The sequence below is a fragment of the Periplaneta americana genome, chromosome 3, assembly GCF_040183065.1.
Source record: "Periplaneta americana isolate PAMFEO1 chromosome 3, P.americana_PAMFEO1_priV1, whole genome shotgun sequence".
In the NCBI taxonomy this organism is placed as follows: Eukaryota; Metazoa; Arthropoda; class Insecta; order Blattodea; family Blattidae; genus Periplaneta; species Periplaneta americana.
Genome location: NC_091119.1, coordinates 119,539,314 through 119,556,297, shown reverse-complemented (window position 1 = coordinate 119,556,297; position 16,984 = coordinate 119,539,314). Strand labels below are relative to the sequence as shown.

At 37.7% G+C, this 16,984-nt stretch overlaps 1 protein-coding gene across 2 annotated transcripts in view; it reads right to left on the bottom strand.

Annotated features, from left to right (window-relative positions):
* The window catches only part of Rpt4 (Regulatory particle triple-A ATPase 4), a 58,683-nt gene that overhangs the window by 10,506 nt on the left and 31,193 nt on the right, over positions 1–16,984 (bottom strand). For both annotated transcript variants that reach the window (XM_069821436.1, XM_069821437.1), the window contains exons 6-7: positions 10,085–10,208; positions 9,619–9,719 (exon numbers count right to left, since the gene is read on the bottom strand). In XM_069821436.1, coding sequence (XP_069677537.1) covers positions 9,619–9,719; positions 10,085–10,208 — 225 coding nt within the window. The remainder of the gene's footprint in view (positions 1–9,618; positions 9,720–10,084; positions 10,209–16,984) is intronic.

Genomic DNA, 16,984 nt, shown 5'->3' with positions numbered 1-16,984 from the left:
TTAAACAATGAGAATTTGTGAAAATAATCATTGTTGCCAACACAGCGACTGGAAACTACTATATGTACCTGTGGTACCATACGGTACTGCTAGGCAGATTTGGGTTAAATGCAGAATAAATATGGGAAATGCCTGTTCTTATTCGGTTGAGAAGTTTTTGTCATCTAGTCTGTCAAAAAATCTGAACGTTAGAATTTATAAAACAGTTATATTACTGGTTGTTCTGTATAGTTGTGAAACTTTGAGAGAGAAAGAGATTAAGGGTGTTTGAGAATAAGGTTCTTAGGAAAATATTTGGGCCTAAGAGGGATGAAGTTACACAACGCATTGTATTCTTTATCTGACATAATTATGAATATCAAATCCAGACGTTTGAGATGGGCAGGATATGTAGCACGTATGGGCTACAGAAATACATATAGACTGTTAGTTGGGAGGCTGTAGAGAAAAAGATCTTTGGGGGTGTCGAGACGTAGATGGGAGGATAATACTAAAATGGATTTGAGGGAGGTGGGATATGTTAGGGCCGTATTCATAGGCATTTTTAGCGCGGGTTTCCGGTGGATGATCAGCGTTTTTCGTATTCATAAACCAGTGTTAGCGATAGGATATGATTTGAATTCTGTACTAGTAACCAGTGGATAGCCGGGGCTAGCTTAGTATGCTCGTAGCGCGTGCTGCGAAATATCTAGGAATAGCACCCATAGAGACTGGATTAATCTTGCACAGGATAAGGACTGATGGCGAGCATATGTGAGGGCAGCAATGAATCTGTGAGTTCCTTAAAAGCCTCAAGTAAGTAAGTAATATAAAAGCAGGAACCTATCTCTCCCATCCTTAGTACAGCTTAAGTCCTGTATCATTAGCCCTTTTTTAAATGTGTATTGTGTTGTGAATTTTGTATATGGAAAATATGATAAGTTCGAATGGTACATGTAGAAGAGGATGTGTGTCAAATAAATTATTATTTATTATTATATTAGGTTGGTGCATAAGTTCGTAGCATTTTAGTTTCGTGTTATGCTTGAGTTCACATATTGAAGTTTTCATTTTTGCAGATAGTGAGTGGAGCCGTGGATGCTAGAAAGTGGAGTGTCAAGTGGAAAAAGTGGAACATTTCCGATATATTCTTTTTGAGTTCAATAGAGGGGCAAAAGCAGTGGAGGCGGTCAGAAACATTTGCGCCGTGTATGAGGACAATGCTATCAGAGAGAGCACAACAAGAAAATGGTTTTCTCGTGTTAAGGAGGGTCCTTTTGACTTTAGTGACACTCCACGTTCTGGAAGACCTTCGTCGTTTGATGACTGTTTAAACACATTAATCCACAATGATCCATATCAGTGTACCAGAGAACTAGCAAATGTGATGAACTGTGACCATTCCACAATCATACGATGTTTGCATTCAATGGGCAAGGTTAAAAAGTCAGGTGTATGGGTACTGCATGCTCTAAGCCAGCGTTTCTCAAACTTTTTTGAAGTGAGGACCACTTTTTTAAGTCAGAACAGTTCTGCGGACCACCTTAATCTTGTTCCCTAAGGAAGTAAATTTATAATTTTTTTAGCATATTTTAATATCAGTATACTTATATTTTAAATTAGAATTAATTAATTAAAATTAATTTAGTTCAATTAATTTTACATTAGTATTAGCTAATTAAGTTAATGTTAATAGAAGAAAATTCATTTTCGTTTTTTTTTTTTAATAATTCAAGGCTATTAGAGTTTGGATAATCTTTAACTTATTAACTAAAAAAAAAAAAAAAAAAAAAAAAAAACGTTGGTACTCACATTAATGAGATGAATGAGCCTATCGATTCTTACACAGTTGTTCTAGGCCTATATTTGAATGACTATATATTTCTTTAATGGCACTAGAATCATTGAACTATTAGCAGTGCCTAAATGAAGCGTATCATCACGTTCCTTTCTTTTCAAAGATCCGGATCGAAGTTTTTCAGCATGTATAATGGACACTATTTAACAGAGACATAGGCAACTACTAGCGTGTACCACATAAGAAAGATTTAAAGTCATAAATACATGAAAAGGTTCGGTACTTTGGTCCTCTGTAATGAATTCGGGTGGTCCCTGGCTGGGTTACAGGTGCAGCACCAGAAGTGCAGGGTAAAGACGGTGAGAAACACCACATTCATAGTGCTTTAAATCCCTCTTTTGTTGCTGAGAGTATAATGGGAACAGTGGCGTGCGGTGCTATTTCTCGATGGGGAACAGGTCAGAAACAACACTAATAATAATAATAATAATAATAATAATAATAATAATAATAATAATCTGTTAATGCATATAGTGTGTTAGTTGGGAGTCCGGAGGGAAAAAGGCCTTTTGGGAGGCAGAGACGTAGAGGGAGGATAATATTAAAATGGATTTGAGGGAGTGGGATATGATAGTGACTGGATTAATCTTGCACAGGATAGGGACCGATGGTGGGCTTATGTGAGGTTGGCAATGAACCTGCGGGTTCCTTAAAAGCCATTTGTAAGTAGTAATAATAATAATAATAATAATAATAATAATAATAATAATAATAATAATAATAATAATAATATGTATGATTTAGCAACATTACCAATTCCTTTTTTTTTTACTTCATTTACAACTTAATCAAAAAAAAGAATATGTTAATGTAAAACATATTAATGATATTATATTATTGTTATTATTATTATTATTATTATTATTATTATTATTATTATTATTATTATGCCTAAATATATAATACCGTTAACTAAAAATAAATAAACCACAATTAAACCTGCAATTTACTGCTTCACGAGCATCCAGTTAACCATTTCACAGAAGTATAGTAACTACTTTGGAAATGTCTTGTATAAGATTTTGTTTTAGTTTTAAGTTCTGTAAGGAGAGTAGTAGGTTTGCCATTCAAAATAATCGCGCTTTTCTCAGCAACATTGATCGAATTAAACGCTCTCGACTTCAGCTGATCGATAACACAACACTCGCTGTCTTGGTTTGCATCAGAGCGCTCGCGCTCGGCCTCGTTGAAGTTGGAACTGGCAGGAGTCCCTGTTCCATTGCCATTATTTCGTCAGATTTAACTCAGGCCGTGAATGCTTAAATCGTACGGATTTTTTTTAGAACTGTTGTATAATTTCACACATAATATTATGTCACACGAAAAACTCTTCGAACTTAATTGTTTTCCGAATTATCACTATATAAATAAACTAGCTTGATGAAACAGTATATTCCACACTTCTCAATACTTTGCGAGGGAAGAGGTAACTCTATAGCTTCCAGCGATACTCGGGTAAGTTCGTGTCCGCTCGAGCCTGCTTCGGAGAAAACATTGCTTGAGACTCCCACTCACATCATCACGCACAGCAGACGAGAAGGGTTCGAGTCGTTTTCACTTCACTACAATAAGCCTGCTAACGATAGCTGTTTTCGCTTTTCGAAAACTGCAAGTAGGTCTATTCTTTAGAGTGAAGTATATCTCACAATCTCAGTTAAGGGGCAGGGAGGAAGGGAACAGCCTGTTCCCTCTGTTCCATGGAGAAATCGCCACTGAGTGGGAAGTCGATAGACGGGTAGGGTAACAAATTTCATAAAATGTCAGCACTGAGAGAAAAAGTGAAAGCGATTGCCATGTGTAATTTCCAATCTCTGAAATTTTCAGCTATAATGTAATACGCAATTCGTGTGAATTTTATTTTTTCTTTTGTCTTTTTAGAAGGATCACAATGGCAGACCTTGAGGACCACAGGTGGTCCGCGGATCATAGTTTGATAAACGCTGCTCTAAGCCAAAACCAAAAAATCGGCACGTGGCATATGTGCATATTTGCTTGCTCGTCATCAATTGGCTCATGAACAACATTGAACATTCCTATCCAATATCATTACTGGTGACAAGAAATGGTGTCTTCATGCTAACATAAGGAAAGGAAAGGAATGGTTAAACCTGAAGAAAAAAGCAACTCCCCACACAAAGGTTAGCATGCATCCACAGAAGATAATGTTATGCATTTGGTGGAACTGGGCGGGTGTGCTGTACTATGAATTGCTTCCCCAAGGTGTAACCATCACTGCCAACATTTATTGCCACCAATGCGATGTCTTGCACATGCAATCCAAGAAAAACAACCAAAAAGACTGCGTGAAGTGATGCTACTCCATAATGCCAGCCCGCACTCTGCTAACCTGACACAAAACACTATCCAGGAGTTGGGTTGAGAAGTTATTCCACACCCACCTTATTCACCTGATCTTGCGTCCTCAAATTTTCACCTTTTCTGCTATCAAACAACCTTTAAGGAACTTCCTTTTCAGATGAAAATGTGCTCCAAACATGGCTTGACTTTAACTCAAAATCAAGCGATTTCTACAGGCAGTGTTGGCAGACTGTTGTAAATAGTGAAGGAGAATATATTGTAGTTGATTAATTTTTCTGTTATGTGTACCTGATGTGTTTAATAAACTTATGAAAAATCGCTATGGAATTATGCACCAACCTAATAATAATAATAATAATAATAATAATAATAATATTATTCTGTCCCGTGCCGTGGCCTAAGGCATCCTGTCTAGGACTTGCATTATGGAATGTGTGCTGGTTCGAGTCCTCACAGGAGAAGAAATTTTCTCATGAAATTTCGGCCAGTGTGTGGGACTGGTGCCCACCCAGCTTCGTGATGCGCTTGGGGAGCTATGATAGGTAGCGAAATCCGGTTACGCAAACCAGTTATAACGGCCGGAGGGCTCATCATGCTGACCACACGATACCTCAATTCTAGTTGGATAATCGTCCACCTCTACTTAGGCATATGGCTGTGAGGCCAGCAGCCGGCTGGTAGGTCTTAGCCCTTCATGGGCTGTAGCGCCACGGATTATTATTATTATTATTATTATTATTATTAATATACACAGACTACAGTAGTTACTGATGCAAGAACAATAGTAATGAATTATGTAAAAATGTTATTGAAGGAAGGAAAAACAAGAATTGATATTGTGAAAGAAAATATGAAAAGTTATAATAAAAATATAATAGGCCTATAATATATGTCAGCATTTTTACAAACGTAGTCAGCAGAATATATAGATCTCAAAAATCCTGGGTACGCGTACCACAGATTACATACTACTGCCCTATGCTAACTTAATCTCACCCCGACAAAAATTGTTCAGTTAACATATAGCTACAATAGAACCAGAGTTGAGCAGATCAGCCCAAGTCCACGGGATGATACACCGCTGACCTCACTGGGCCAAGCAGTGTTGCACGGAACTAGCCCGTGACGTCACCCTGCACCACCGCACGGGTCGCAGCGGACTGCTTGTGGAGTGGTTTAGTGCGGTGAACTTGTTTGTATCAAAGCATGAGCCCAAGCTTCCGCTTCTATCAGTTACTTATGAATTGAGTTGGTGCGGGTTTGTGCTTGTGTGTGCAGTTCGATCAACGATCAGCTACTGTTTCGAATGTTTTCATTTTTGATTTCTGTTTTTCAAGATGAGTCCAAATAATGGTGCATCGCAAAGAAATGCAGTCTCTGTGAGACTGCTATTACACTATCAAAGTTCTTTGACAAAGAATATTATGATAAAATATTTCAACAAAGATCTTTGATGAAAGGATATGGGGTATATTACACTACATAAAATCTTTTAAAACATGCTTTCCGTGGATTACTTGATACTAATATTTACACATTAAGTTTATGATTTGTTTATACTGTTATTTACGCATTAAGTTTATAACATCATAAATAAAGAACAGTATTATGCTTGTTTAGCTGCAATTAGTTCAATTAGGCTATTACAATATGCATGTTACTGAGAAATAAACGCCTTTGGGTTAAACTCTTGATCACAATACAAATATGTGGTCAGGGGTTAAACCATGGATTGCAAGACGTGATAAGAGAGGTATACATCAGAACTTATTGAAAGACCTACAATGAGAGGATTTGAAAAGTTATACAAATTATTATAAAATTTAATATTATTCACTTAAAAATGGCTTTTAATGAACCTGCAGGTTTATTGCCGCCCTACATAACCCCACCATCGGTCCCTATCCTGTGCAAGATTAATTCAGTCTCTATCATCATATCCCACCTTCCTCAAATCAATTTTAATATTATCCTCCCATCTACGTCTCGGCCTCCCCAAAGATCTTTTTCCCTCCGGCCTCCCAACTAACACACTATATGCATTTCCGGATTCGCCCAAATAATATTAATATTATATTATAAAAATTATTTATTTACACTTCATTTGCTTCATACTCCGATATCAGAGTTTTTGTGGTAGCAACAATTTAGTTATATTTGCGTTCTGCCGTATTTGTTTCAAGGTATAGAAATCTTTTATCAAAGATAACAAGCTGCACTTACATTTAATAAAAACTCTTTTATCAAAGAACTTTTACAAAAGAAAACCCATTACACTGTCATATATTGTATAATATATATTTTATAAAAAGATCTTTGCAAAAAACTTTGATAGTGTAATAGCAGCCCGGAAAAACTTCATCATAGACACCTGCCGTGAAAGCATACTTTCTAAAATACAATCTCTCTAGAGAAAAAGTAGTGAAGGAGAAAATCGCTGCTAGGAAGTTTAAAAATACAAAGTCGGATGAAAATTTCAAAAAGTATCATAGGGACAGTTTTTAAATCTGTGTTCAACAGCAGTGGAAAATGTTTTAATTTTGTACTGTGTCCTGTATGCTTATGCCACACGAAAAGCGAAAGCACAAATAATGCACGCAAGCAGGAAAAGAGTAGTATGCAATCAACTGGTAGAATGACGTTGGGCTGTGAAACCCAGCATGATGGGCTAAGAAGCGGCCACACCAAGCAGTGTTGGTCTTGGGTGCGCTGGGCTGCTTAAGCATTAGGACTAACAGTGCTGCGCTGAGGGCCAGTCTGCAGGACTCTGAATAGAACTCCAATTATCTGGACTAATAGAGGGTAGTATGATCCTGATCTGCAGGAACCCAGATAATTGGGTCGGAAATGAAGAGTCTAGAAACAACAGTACTGGTAGTAAAGTAGTGAGCTACTGCATATATATGAAAAGGGCAAAATGACTATATGCCTACAGTTTATAATGAACAAAGTTACACATATTCAAACAAAATAGTATTTTAAATGGATTAAAATTATAAGAACTCTTCATATTCCATACAGAACAGAACTTTACTTATGTATGGTAGTACAGTACACGAAATAAAAAAACCTAAACATATGCAACTTTCTTTGAATAAACAACTGTCCTGAAACGTAATCTGAATAATTGGCGATCTGGATATTTGGAGTTCTACTGTATTATACTGTGGCAACCATGATGGAAAGTTCTCACTGCCTCGGGAGTCGATCACGCGACCCACAGAAGGCAGGGCGTGCGGCAGGGTAAGGAGATTGCAGCTGTGCGGATTGGAGGGGACGGACGTAAGGAGACCGTCTGCATTCCGAGAGGGGAAGGAGGCCGATTGCGGCAAGTGGAGAAACTCGAGACGTTTCCAGTAACAGATTATTCCCGAAGACACTCAAAACAGTACTTTCTGGAAACTATGGTTCAGTAATAAATAGAAGACGCGAAGAAGGCCAAAGCCAGTTTAGTTTGGACAGCAAACCAGTGAGTTTGTGAAGCAGCAGTGAGCGTCCAGGCAGAAGCAACGCGACCAGAAATCTTTGGTTCGGTGTGCAGTGAACTTTATCTGAAAGTCTTGAGTTCGAAGTTCAGTGGACTGTCTCTGGAAGTCTTGGGTTCGATATACTGTGAACTTGAGTGAATGAGCTAGAAGAACTAGCCAAGGCAAACGAATTGTGAACTGAGAACTCACAGTTTCGTTTTGTTTTGTAAATAGTGCTTTGTGAACATTAGTTGAGATTAGGAGTACATTGTTGTTCTCAATACTCCAAGTGAATTGTCATTGTCGTCTGTGGAGTGAAATACCCATTGTTGCCGGGAGTGTTTAAAATTCAGTTATAGAAAGTAATTCTTGTTGTAAATAAAAGTAATACACTCAGGGACAAAAAAAACCGGACACTTCCATATTTGCTTGTATTTTGTTGCCAATTATTTCAAAATGAAACAAAACCCATTTAAACAAAATAATGCTTCATTTAGCACCTTATACGACAACATTTGAAAAAAAAAAATCTCTGATGAGAAAATTTACAAAAAATTACAAAGGGCGTATAACTATGGCATCGTTTGGTCTAACTGTTTTTTTTTTTCATTTTATGGTTCCTTAAACATTAAAAACTCTTTTTAGTAACGGGTATTACCCCCTCTAGCTTGAATAACTGCATCCATACGTCTTGGCATGTTCTCAATTTGGTTAGCAATGTCTTCTTGAGGAATAAGTTCCCATTCTTCGCCAAGTGCTCGCCTCAACTCTTGTAACGATTCTGGTCTCGGTCGTCTATTCTTAACACGCCGTCCCAGCATTTCCCACACGTGTTCAATTGGGTTCATGTCTGGACTCCTTGCTGGCCATGGAAGAACATGGATTCCCACTTCTTGGAGATAATCTCCGACCGCATGGGCAATATGCGGCCGTTCATTATCATGCATTAAAACAAAATTGTCGCCTACAAATTGGCCAAATGACACAACATAATCAGCCAAACATTCATTTATATACCTATCAGCTGTTAGTCTTCCATTTTCAACAAAAACCAACTCTGTACGAGCATCCGTACACACTCCTGCCCAAACCATCACTCCACCACCTCCATACGGCACATTTTCGGAAATGCAACACTGTGAAAATCGTTCTCCCCTCCTTTTCCAAACTCTTTCACGTCCATCAGGTGAGCACAGATTGAAACGGGACTCATCGGTGAACAGAACACAGCTCCACTGTCCATTTCTCCAATCCCTGTGATCATTTGCAAAACGCAGTCGTTCAACTCAATGCATCCTGAGAAGTCTGGGACCAGTTGCAGGTCTACTTGATATCAGTCCACTTGCTTTCAACCTCCTTCTAACTGTTTTGGCCGAAATTGGGCGTCCATGCATGTTAACAAGTTGCTGGGCTACACTAGTAGCTGGCAGGTTGCGCTCCCTAAGAACTCTCAATACCATATACCTGTCTTCATTTGGATTTGTAGCTCTTGGACGACCCGAACCTGGTCTTCTGGTATATTCTAGGGTCTCTCTATACCGTTTTATGGCATCATGGGTTGTGCTTCTAGCCATATTCATAACATTTGCAATGTAACGTACACTGTGTCCATCATCGTAAAGGGCTACAGCTCCAGCCACATCTTCAGGTCGCATCTTATTTTAAGACAAATGTTACAACCCCACTTAAACTCAGAAAATGTAAAAATAAAGAAATAACGAATGATAACGATAATGAAGCACAAAATGGTTGAGACAAAATTGTTATAGCTGAGAGTCCGAAAGCAAAATTGGAATATTTGGTTGTAATGGCTTGTTTATAAAACAAATAATAATCAACAATGTATACACGTCTCCATAACAACAGATGGCTACCATAATATTGCATGAGAAGATAATGTTTTGCAAAATACCAGCAAATATTAAAGTGTCCGGTTTTTTTTGTCCCTGAGTGTATTATTGTTGTGTGAATTATTAAAAGTCACAATAATCTTACCTGTCCCAAGGAATCAAAACCATCCATTTGATTCAACAGTTCCATAAGAGTCCGCTGTATTTCACGATCAGCTGATGTTCCTTCTGAAAATCGACGTCCTCCTGAAAAACAGTGGTTAAAGATGAGGATGCTCCATCAGTGAGCAGCAAGGACAGGCAGATCAAGATGTAATTCAATGCCATCTCTAAAGAAGCACATGCATGTGAGACCAGAAAACACCATAGTGAAATTTGTGCAAATTAAATTTCAAAGTGATTTTAAGACACTAAATTGACACACAAACTTATACTTGGTTTCATTAATCAACCTTGTTTCACATTTTACATAAAATTCAATATCACTGAAGATTCCACAAAATTTATGTTTTTCAGCAACAATTATAGTTATAAATTTAATCAATTTTTGTGTGTTTATTTCAAATAAAACTAAGAAGCAATAACAGTTGATGGTAGCCAGGATTACAGACCTATAGCATCAATCTCGTCCATAAAGATGATACATGGCTGATGGTCACGTGCATAATTAAACATCTCTCGTATTAAACGGGCACTCTCTCCAATATATTTGTCCACAATTGCACTAGACACCACCTAAACACAAATACAAATGTTATCTAGAGATCACTCTGTTATAACTGCTATGTATACACGGAGTTTTACTACAGAAATTTAAGGGATTGTTTAGGGATCCTAGGCAAGTATTCTGAGATAGGGAACTAGAGGTCTGCGGGTTCAAACTTGCACGTAATAGCATGAAATATTTTTTGGACAAGTATCCCATTGATTGAACCTGCATCTGGCACAGCGATACATTTAGAAATGTGTCAGATATGAGGCACGTCCATAAAGTTAACTTTCCCACTCGTCCCACAGCTAGCAAACCATATGTTGCATGAAACGACCTGTGTGTACGTGATAAGAGTAATGTCCTGGCATGGCGCATGGGCTAGCAGAACTTCCCGAGTGCTCTCAGTAGCTTCATTGCATTGATTGAAGCTCCTATTCCAGCTCCCGCTGTGTGTCAAGTGCGATCAGTGATAAAGTTTTTGAATGCACAGAGCATAGAGCCGATTGAAATTTATCGTCAACTGTGCCAGGTCTATAGGCCTAACGTCATGAGCAAGCAGATGGTGCGTTGCTGCTGTAGACAATTTTCAGCAGGATGCCAAAATGTGCATGACGAGGAGTGCAGTGGGAGGTCAACCATCATCACAGACGACCTTGTGGAGCAACACATCATCTCCTTGCTCATGACGATAAATTTCAATCGGTGCTATGCCCTGTGCATTCAAAAATTGTATCACTGATCGCACTTCACACACGGTGGGAGCCGGAATAGGAGCATCCATCTTCAATCAATGCAACGAAGCTACTGAGCACTTGGAAAGTTCCACTAGAGCATGCACCATGCCAGGACATTACTCTATCACATACACACAGTCACTTTGCGCAATATATGGTTTGCTAGCTGTGGGAAAGTTACTTTATGGACGTGCCTCGTACAGTGTGATCGAAAAGTCCCTCCGCAGCTCTATTAGTCCTAGTAACCCTAGAATATAACCCTGAAGAAAGTTGGCACTCACCCATTCATTCTGGTTTGACCCCAGTCCATCATATGCTTAGCGGCCAGTGCTGCCAATTGAATTCTCTACTAAATACACTTAAATTCTCTGCCTAGTGGATTCTCGGCTACACAAGCACTGTGGAGAGACTTCTTGATCACACTGTACAATGTTGCTATGTCTCTGTGACACAGTCTGTCAGAGGGTGAGGTCGAATGGCACTTAATGATGCCTTTTGTTCAGATTCAATACCTTCATGTGAACTGATAGTACAGTGCCTAGTAAAAAAGGAGTGTGATGTCACATCTACCATATCACCATGCAGCTGCATGAGAGAGCCATTTAAATTACTGCTATGAAGAGCACCAACACATGTTAAAATATACTCTCGTAATAATGCACTTATCAGTTTATGAAATAATGTAGTGTAAAATAGAACACATTCTAACAATTAATCAGTCTTATTTTTAGTGTACCTGAAGCTGGCTTATACCAGTCTGAGTTCCACTATAGACAGTCACTCGTACAGACAGAAAAATTAAAATTGCTAGAAAAATATGACTGATCATTCATTACTAATGCAGTCTTTAGGTAAAAAAAAAATGTGAATTATTTATTTATTAACCCTTTTAATGAAGCAGAGTAACTAGGCCCAGTAAAACATTTTCAGCAGCCTTAAATCATTGATATGTTCCTTCAGCTTGAGGGAACTTATCATCATATTAACAACACGCAATGAGATAACCTTATTTTTGTGACTAAAATGGCCATCCATGAATTAATCCAGTTTATGAAATTGTTTACTTATATGCTATGAATCTTCAAGGTCGATGTGCCGAAATGTCCCATATTAGATTGTGTTTCTTTCCAGTAAGTTTTGGTTTTTATGAATAAGTTGTGTCGTGTTATATTGAGCACCTCTGTCAAGAATTAGTCTATGAAATGAAGGAACTACAGTTACACAATTTTCACATCTTTTGATTTCGTTTATATTATGAAATTGACATATGATTTCTATATTGGTTGACATAAAAATACAATATTCACATTTACATGATGAAATGGTGAAATGCCACCTTTTTCATACCATAAGTCTTCATCGCTATCTGAATCTGTAAAATTCTTATTAGGTTTGAAGAAGCAATATGGTTTAATGGCACTCATGTTCAGACTAAAAATGTTTTTATGTCTTTAGACTTAGTGGGTCACTATGTTTTAAAGAGGAAGCCAAGTCACATGTAAACACAAACATCCTGATAAATTTATTGCAGCCTGACAAAACATAACACAGAAAGTGTCTTACTGTCTAGATGCAAGAGGAATATGTTATCTCAGTACCTTCTGTGGAATGACGTGATACTGGGGCTATGTTTTGAGAAGTTTGGATTCGATGCTTGTCTTCAGACTGCAACAATGGAATGTCTCCAGCAACTTCTAAAACATTATCTTGTAAGATGAAGGATGAATGGAACAGAGAAAAATTCTCTCTGGCACCGGGATTGAATCCGGATTTTCAGCTCTACATGCTGATGCTCTATCCACTAAGCCACACCGGATTCCCATTCCGATGCCTGATTGAATCCTCTCAGTTTTTAAGTTCCATCTCTTGGGTCCCTCTAGTGGCCTACCCTCATGCACTGTGTCATAAATGTATGACAGTGGTACAATGTCCACACATGTGCAGAGGTGCACTCGTTATGAGTGACTAACTGGCCAGGATCCGATGGAGTAAGCGCCATCTTAAATCACAAAGTGATTATTTTTCGCATATCATATATTATTATGATATACCGAAGTACATATGATATTTCCGTGCAGAAATTCTGCGTCATCATATGATGAAGGATGAGTGGAACAGAGAAAAATTCTCTCTGGCACCGGGATTTGAACCCGAGTTTTCAGCTCTATGTGCTGATACTCTATCCACTAAGCCACACTGGATTCCTATCCCGATGTCAGATTGAATCCTCTCAGTTTTTAAGTTCCACCTCTTGGATTCTCTGTTCCACTCATCCTTCATCATATGATGACGCAGTATTTCTGCACGGAAATATCATATGTACTTCGGTACATCATAATAATATATTATCTTGTAAGTTTTCATGCCAGGAATTGGATTTAGCAATATACTTTGAATACTGGAGATCACATCGCTTTGCTTCTTTGTTCACACTAGTGTTGTGGTCTAATAGTATAGTAAGGATGGTTCTTGTTGCCATCTCTTCATAAGGAAAATGCTTTCTTTTGCGAAAGTGTTTTAGACACTCATTACGATAAGATACTAGTATTCTTGTATGGCGGAAATGATTTGTTTCTTTTAGGTCAGTTAAGAATTGAGAGTTTAGAGTACTACCACAACAGTTATTTATACTATATTTAGATATTTAAACACTGCCCTGTAAGTTTCACACATTAAAATGATAAACTCTTACCTTAGATTATTAGTATTACTGTTTACCTTTCCTCCATTATCATTTAACATATTTCTATCTATCTCTCCATTAACTAACTTAGATAACCTCACATAATATTTTCATCACACTTAATCTTTTATTAATTTATCGTACTGAGAACCCTTATCACTTTAATCGCTATTATCTCTAGAAATAGTATTACTGTCTACCTTGGCACTCTACTGTCCCACATATTTCTATCTATCCTTATATAGTAACTATACAGTATTTCCCATCAAAGGTATGTCATCTAATAACATCTCTTCATTATAAACCCTAAACCTTTAATTTTTCTTTTTAGCATTGTTCTTTCTTTTTGTATGTTCTCTGATGCTATCACTCTGGCTTGTGCTGCGCCCACCATTTTGCACATTCATTGCTTCCTCGTTGCTTAGACCTATCGTGTTCTTACTTATCCCAAATTGCGAGTGATTTTCGTTTTTCTCACAAAACTCTGTTGTAATTTTCCCATTTACTTTCAATTTCTTTTCATACATCTTGGCAAAATTATCATAGTAACAACTTACGTCTACTTATTTCGTCATTCAGGTAATTTTTTAATTCTAACTGTTGCTCATTTAATTGTTTTTTTTTTCTAAATTATTCAAAGTTATTTCTCTAGTTCTGATACTTATGATTGGTCTATTGGTTGTAAAATAAAAACTGCGCGCGCGCGCGCACGCACGCACGCACGCACACACACACACACACACACACACACACACACACACACACACACACACACAACTCCCCTCCCGCACGTGTGCACGCGCGTCCTTTTTTCCTATTTCCAGATAAAAAGCAGTGGATGTGGGCAAGAGGACAGGAAATGGAAGAATAGAAATGTGGCAACAGTATGATAGTGTGGGTACGTTGACAAGAAATATCCAAGTTGTCAGGCCATTTACTTGATACCAGATAAGTTTAATGTCATGAAGTTCATTCACAGTACCATGAAAACAGACCCATGACATGAAAACATGTTAAGCCTCCCTCAACTGTGACACCTGGCTGATTCAATGCAGTCTCCATAACCATGTGCAAATTCATGCGACTCCAGAACACTAGATGTGTCCGTTGACATGTCCCGACAGCTTGAAGCATGCCTCGTCAGACCAAATGATCTTGCAAGGCATGTCTGTGTGTTGCAGTTCATTAAGCATTACTTCACAAAACTGTAAGTGTCTATCAGGGTCGTCGTCCTGCGAGGAGAACCATGGAATAGTCGTGCCTAATCCATCTCCATGTCCAGTCTTAACATATGTTGCAGAAACCTGTTCAAACCCCTAATTCCCTGGCAGCTCTGTAGGTCGACTTCTTCGGATTTGTTATAAATGCCTGTGTGACCAACATCTTGTTCTTCAGTATGCACACTGACCTATAGTGGCCTGTTGTCACTGTATTGTGAACGGACTTTGTTGCATCAAGTATCAGGTAAATGGTCTGAAGACTTGGTGGAGGTCTGTTGAATTTTTAAATTTTCTTTTATAGTTCTGTCACTCTTATTTTCGGCAGTCAATCACATTGCAGGTCGGATACATTTAAACGTGTGCGTCTTGTCATTTGCTGCTGATGACGTTATGCACTTCCTAAGGCTCAATAAATAGCTACTTAATATAATCATACGCCATTTTGATTCTTTCGTTGGCATTTGCAGAAAGCACATGAGAACGTTATTTGCCACTCAATTATAGTCCATTTGATTTATTATCATAGGAGCTACGACATAATAATGTTTAACGGTGCAGCAACTAGATTCCTCATCTGGTAGTTCGGCAACAAAAGAACAAAAATGGCCAACGATATTACCTACCTAGACTTTATAGAACCTTCACTTTCTAAGGCGTAAGCAAAGAGGAGGAGTCATGCCGGAAACAACAATGACGCGACTATAGTTCCATTCTTCTTACTCTTTGAGGATGCATTTCCTGCAGAGTCCCCTCCCCTCATATGTACTATACAGTGCATTAATTTTTCCTTATGGTGGATTCTGATGGAATATTCCTATGACAATATTTTTCCCTGATGTATAGATCTTTGACTATTTTGAGTTAAGTGGAATTTTTTAAATCACTGGATATCTTCACAGAGAAAATGAAATTATAAATAGCTTAGGTAAAGAGTTCCATATTTTAAATAATCCGATCTAATTTTAATTTATTAAACATTTCGAGTTTCCAAAAGGATTTTAATGCAAATGTTAAATTAAAGTAACAAGAAACACTGTTGCATCATCAGACAGTATGCTGCCCCATGACAAAACCAGTTTGAAATTTGAAGGAGCAAATTATGCCATTTATCTCAGCAAAAAGCGAAAAAAATTAATTTACAAATAGGAAAATTTCTTCTGGCTCGTAAGCAATCTTTTACTTGCATAAATTAAAACAAAAATAATTTATTTCAATACTCACACCTGTTTGCTGCATGTTTGGCAGTATTTTGTCAATCTGATGTTAAGTACAGAAATTTTTGCAGCCATTAATGTATTGGGGAAGGCTTTGAAGTCTTAATTTTTGGCATTGCACAACTCATCTATTCACACTTCGATAATTTAAAACAGAATGCACAATTTGTAAGCAATAGATGGATACCAGGCAAGAGGGATAGTTGAGAGCAATTCTATTTTTCCAAGAACTGGGTGTGTGATCCTTTTTGTGAGCCACAGAACCCTGAATGCTATAAAGTAATAAAGCAACTTTCGAACAGACCATCAAATATGATATGTACAACTCTAGTTTAAAAATTAATACAAACTAAAAAATTAATTTTGGAATTTACAATACAAAATTTCGAAAAAAAAAAAAAAAAGTGAGTATTTTGAACTCTTGGGGAAAAAATATGCTAAACAGGCAACATTAGGCGCTATTGTCCAAATTGGCATTTTGAGGTTTTATAAAAGTACCAATTGTAGGCAATATTTTCTATGAAACATGTACTTAAAATTTTTATACGCTTATCACTTAAGAATTAAAATAGGTTTTTACCTAAAAACTGAAGTCTAGCACATAATATAGAGACTGTCCAAAAAGTATTGGGACTGAATTTTTTTCTAGCCAAGGGGAAGTGGTGGAGGGTGGTCTCCATGGGAAAGGATGTTGCTGAGGGATGTCAAGTATGCAACACGACCTGGTTCAATTGCCTCTGAGCCTTTGCAGAGTGTGGATCACGCTCGGAGTAAGCAATTGTTTGTGTGTGTGTCGTCAGGAATCAAGATGCAGTGCAAGACTGGAACAGCAGTATGTGATCAAGTTTTGTGTGAAACTGATATATGTGGTGCTAAGACTCTTACCATGCTCTGTGAAGCCTATGGAGAGGATACCATGTCCAAAACACGAGTTTTCGAGTGGCACGA